Genomic DNA, 4,706 nt, shown 5'->3' on the forward strand with positions numbered 1-4,706 from the left:
CGGCCTATGCTTGTGAAGATGGCCTAAGGCCTGCTACACATACCCCACCGCCCATGGATTGGACGGGGGATTGCCTGCCCAAGAAAGCTGGGGGCACTGGATACCCCCAGCACATCAGCATGGGCAGGTGGGGTATGGCGATGTGTAATGGGCCTAAGTCGTGTAACTCCCAAATTTTGGAAATAAAGAGTAAACCAAAGACGGGAATGTTACAAATATATCATACTAGTATTGGACCCGCGCGTTGCTGCGGCCGACAGGTAGAGTTCTAGAAAAAATAAACTCAGTTTCTCCAATTTAGGTCATGTTTTAAGTAAACACAATACATTATTTCAAGTGACTTTATATATACATATCTCAAAATAACATCCATATCTCGTAGATTTATGGCGAAAACAAAAATATCATAGTAATGTAGCATACAAAGATGCAAAAAAGGACCAATATTACATATTCTCAAAATGCACCACAAAATACGTATTCTTAGTCAGTAATGTCAGAGTCAACAAATTGAATTCTTCTCTTGTGAGAAGGATCATTCAATTGTCTCCTCATCACAATACGCTCTCTATTGTAAAGCGGTGATCCATCCCGCACATGCTCTACTATCGATGAATGCAAAGGACCTGCACAAACGAAACAATGATAAATCAAATCTGCACATAACGACACATCGATAAATAAAATCTCAAAAAAATCTTATAATAGAAAAACATAATCAAAATTACCTCGCACAATAGAACATCGAGTCGATGGTACATGAGGAGCTCTAGTATAAAACGCATAACGAATACCAATGGCCATGATGGATGTAAGAAACAACCACTCATCGGGTACTGAATACCCCTCAAATGATGCAAAGCATCTGTCCATCTCTCTCCAAAACAAATACACACCCCACTCCTCATCAGGAACACCAATCCCGTACATCTCGATGCCTTCGTCGACAACTCTTACCATAAACGTATCAATGTCATGTAATATCCTAAAATCAAAGCATAACAAATAGGTTATACAATTATTTATATATAGGTTCAAAAAATATTCATACAATGCCTAACAATTACACTTATACTTACCCATCCCTATAAGCATCAATCATAATCCCTGCTACGTGACCTGCAGTAATAGGAGCTGACCATAGCGGTGGCTCTGTATACAGATAGACATTAGTATAGAATGTCATGTTCCATACTTTGTAATCAAGAAAAGTTAAGCAAATATAGAGAAAAACTCACGTACTATCCTCGACAAAGGCATGTCCAATGTAAAGGTAATCTTAGACATGTCTGTCAAAACATAAACAACAAAAATAGGTACTTTCACCATGGACAAATATGTATAAAAAAAGAAATCACAACAAAATTAATCAAATTGCAGAACTTAAATAAGAAACCTGACTTGTCACTCTGAAGTCATTAAGATCTCCTTATAAACAATATTTTTTGTTGTAGGTGTATAACTTTGAAGATCATCAAATGAACACTCCACATTAGCGTTATCCTCAAGTAACACCTTAACAGCATGAGGAGACCGTGCTCGTGACAACGCAACATACAGTTGTCCATGAGTAAACACTGGAGTCACCAAATACAACCCCAAGACATTTAGGGTTTGGCCTTGTGATTTGTTTATTGACATGCCAAATGCCAGCCGCACGGGAAACTGTCTCCTCCTCATGGTGAATGGTAGTTGGGCCTCGCTGCATATAAAGGTAATCCGTGGAAGAAATACTCTTTCACCAACTTTAGTACCAGTGATGATTTCAGTCTCCAAGACTTTAGAGTGAAAGGCCTTACATATCATCCGCATACCATTACAGAGTCCACGTCTTGGATCCAAGTTACGAAGCAAAATAACAGGAGCTTCTAACTTTAAAACCAAGCAGTGAGGTGGATATCCGCCCTGAAGGTCGATTGTGTTCAAAAATTTTGTGGAATACAGGAATGAATTTTCATCATTTTCAAGAATTGAATCTGCACTGAAATTTTCAAGAATTGAATCTGCACTGAAATATTCCTTAGGCTCACCAGGCATTGCATCCAAAGCTGTCTTATTCACAATATCCACTTGACTATTTATCGGAGCAAGAATAGCACGCTCACTAAAGTATGAAGCATATGTCGTAGTGATAGCCAATTCAGAGTATACCGAATGTACCAAGTCTTTAAGACTCGATCTTTGCAAGACCATATTACTTGGTAGTGTCACCATCGTATTATCATTGCTACAATCCACTCCATTCCCAATATTCATGACCCACTGTTTAAACTCATTGCATCCATTAGTATTGCTTGATTGAATACGCATATTTCCAGCTAACTTTAGAACTTTGATAGAGTTCCATAGAAAGGAACGACACAATGCTGCATTAACAATATCCTCACGTCTTCCCTTCATAATAACAGGCAAGATTTGTCTAAAATCTCCTCCCATTAATACAACCTTTCCACCAAATGGCTTATCTGAGAATAATACATCTTGTAAGCTCCTATCCAATGCTTCAAAAGCATAACGATGAATCATTGGAGCCTCATCCCAAATAATGAGCTTACAAACTCTCAAAACCTCAGCAAGCTGTCCATGTACAGGGATTTTGCAAGTTGAAGAATTGTTTAGCTCCAGAGGTATCTTGAATCTAGAATGTGCAGTACGTCCATTCGCCAAGAGTAGAGAAGCAATACCTGACGATGCAGTGGCCAAAGCAACATACCCTTGTCCACGTACTCGCGCAAGCAAGCAATTATACAAATAGGTCTTGCCCGAGCCCCCCGGACCATCCAGGAAAAAAATGTCACCTGCATCTGTCGCAATTGCATGCATTACAGCATCGAAAGCAACACGCTGGCTATCTGTTAAAGTTGACTCCATAGCACTTGACAGGTTATATTGTTCCACAGTATCAAAAGATCTCTCTTCTAAAAGCAATGTATTTTCACCCAAGACTTCCAAATCAGTTCTGTTTAGTTCAGGCATCCCTTCAAAATCTGCCAATGTCCATCTCTGAGCACGAAGAATTTCTTCCAAATGTAGTAGTGCATGAGTTTCAGCTAATTTTTCAATACCAATAAACTGACCCCTGCTTCTCGATAACTGGTATAGAAAATCTTCTATCATTTCTTCTCGAAATCTCTTCCACAATATTCCTGGACAGGAAGGCTCACAAAATAGCAATATAGTACCAAAAAGACATCTCAACTGCAAGGCATTTTGCATAGATGATGCTTCCTCCATACATGCAACCCATTCAGAATCATCTTCCAGTATCCCTCTGGCAATGCAAGCTGCCTTGAAAGAAGGATAGATGTGACCATTGAGCGAACGCAAATCTTCAAATGACTTAGATCCTTTACATATTGTAAGAAGTAGGCGAACATAGTATGCCTCACCTGCCAAAGGAGCTACAAAGTACATGCGCCCTATAGTGTTTCCAATCTTTCTTTTGGTCCATTTCTTCAACCTGGAGTTCCAAACCCATTGTTGAGGGAAATCACTATACAATGTATTGTTTGCTTCAGGATGTTGTTGATTACAGGTGAACCATTCAGTCATAGTAGTCTTGCCTACATTTTCCCTCTGAAAAACATCTGCAATATTATCATCATCTCTGAAGATAACATTATGACCCCCATCTAAGTGTCCCTGCAACCGTTGCACATCAGGCTTCTCATTGTGTAAATCATACTCAAAGAGTCTCCAACATGCCTCTGATGCAGAGACGTAACGTGCATCCAAATACCTCTGAATCTCATCGACTACGCAAGCAGCATTAACATCCCCACCTTGTACAGTGCTAAATCTTATTGTTGCTCTGTCATGCCCCTTGTATATGTACTTGTAAAGATATTTCACTGCTGATATTGTTGAGCATATTTCCACATTTACATGAGCATTATATGTGATTGAAAGATAAGGGTTATATGGCACAACCCATCTATTATCAACATTACACTTTTTCAATGCCACAGTTCTTCCATCATTTCGACGCATATACACGAGGTAACCACTCTCATCCACAGTAGTCTCTTGTGCAAAAGCTCGTGGATAGTTCCTTGTGCATTTTCCTTTATCCATACAAATTGCACTTGGATTGAATGGCCCACAGGGCCCATGGATATTGCAATGCAACACGACATCATGCAGAGCAGGAAACATTTGCTTGTCAGGCAATTCGGCACATACTAATCTGTCATAGTCTTGGAGAGTCTTAGGTTTATGGGCACTATCCAAGATCAATAACGTGTGTGAATGAGGCAATCCTCTTTTTTGGAACTCAATGACACTCACATATCCAATCACCTTACCAAAGAGGTCCTTCTTCACGATATTTTTCATCATATCTGAATGTTTTTGGTGAAATACTCTAGTAGTCAAATCAGGCCGGTCACATGCACTTTGCCCCGGGAGTAAAGCATCTAATACCTCTGGCCACTTTGGGTTACAGGTGAAAGTAATGAATAAATCGGGCTTGCCCTTTGAACGAACAATTGCCATGGCATCCTGATAAAGTTGATACATTTGTCGTGGCCCACCAGTAAAACTGGAAGGTAACACTATTCTACTTCCCACTGTCCTTCCTGCAATACCACTTCCACTTCCTTCCACATGAAGCATGTCTGCTAAACCACTATAAACCTCTGAACGCAAACTTTTTTGATTATGGCGTAGCCAAGATAATCGTGACTCTTCAACACTGCAATAGGCAT

General features: G+C 39.8%; 2 protein-coding genes across 2 annotated transcripts in view; one reads left to right on the top strand and one right to left on the bottom strand.

Annotated features, from left to right (window-relative positions):
* The first annotated feature begins 208 nt into the window (after nucleotides 1-208).
* Nucleotides 209-4,706, top strand: part of LOC147606212 (pentatricopeptide repeat-containing protein At2g03880, mitochondrial-like) — a 21,605-nt gene continuing 17,107 nt past the window's right edge. Inside the window, exon 1 of the mRNA XM_086792956.1 lies at nucleotides 209-224. The gene's annotated coding sequence lies outside the window, so the exon portion shown is untranslated. The remainder of the gene's footprint in view (nucleotides 225-4,706) is intronic.
* Nucleotides 470-1,249, bottom strand: LOC147606213 (uncharacterized). Its single transcript, XM_086792423.1, has 3 exons — nucleotides 1,080-1,249; nucleotides 729-985; nucleotides 470-626 (listed from the first exon to the last, which is right to left on the bottom strand). Exons 1-3 carry the CDS (start codon nucleotides 1,184-1,186, stop codon nucleotides 484-486), a joined length of 507 nt encoding a protein of 168 aa, XP_086648549.1. The 5' UTR covers nucleotides 1,187-1,249; the 3' UTR covers nucleotides 470-483.

This window comes from Cibotium barometz, chromosome 58 (genome assembly GCF_041138505.1).
Source record: "Cibotium barometz isolate CiBa-2024 chromosome 58, ASM4113850v1, whole genome shotgun sequence".
Taxonomy (NCBI): Eukaryota; Viridiplantae; Streptophyta; class Polypodiopsida; order Cyatheales; family Cibotiaceae; genus Cibotium; species Cibotium barometz.

What these genes read in the sequence shown, in the direction of transcription:
- LOC147606213 (XM_086792423.1), bottom strand. Translation starts at nt 1,186, where the DNA reads ATGACATTCTATACTAATGTCTATCTGTATACAGAGCCACCGCTATGG. An exon ending in ATTGATGCTTATAGGGATGG is followed by an intron (nt 986 to 1,079) that starts GTAAGTATAAGT and finishes CTTTGATTTTAG; the next exon opens with GATATTACATGACATTGATA. An exon ending in TCGATGTTCTATTGTGCGAG is followed by an intron (nt 627 to 728) that starts GTAATTTTGATT and finishes TCGTTTGTGCAG; the next exon opens with GTCCTTTGCATTCATCGATA.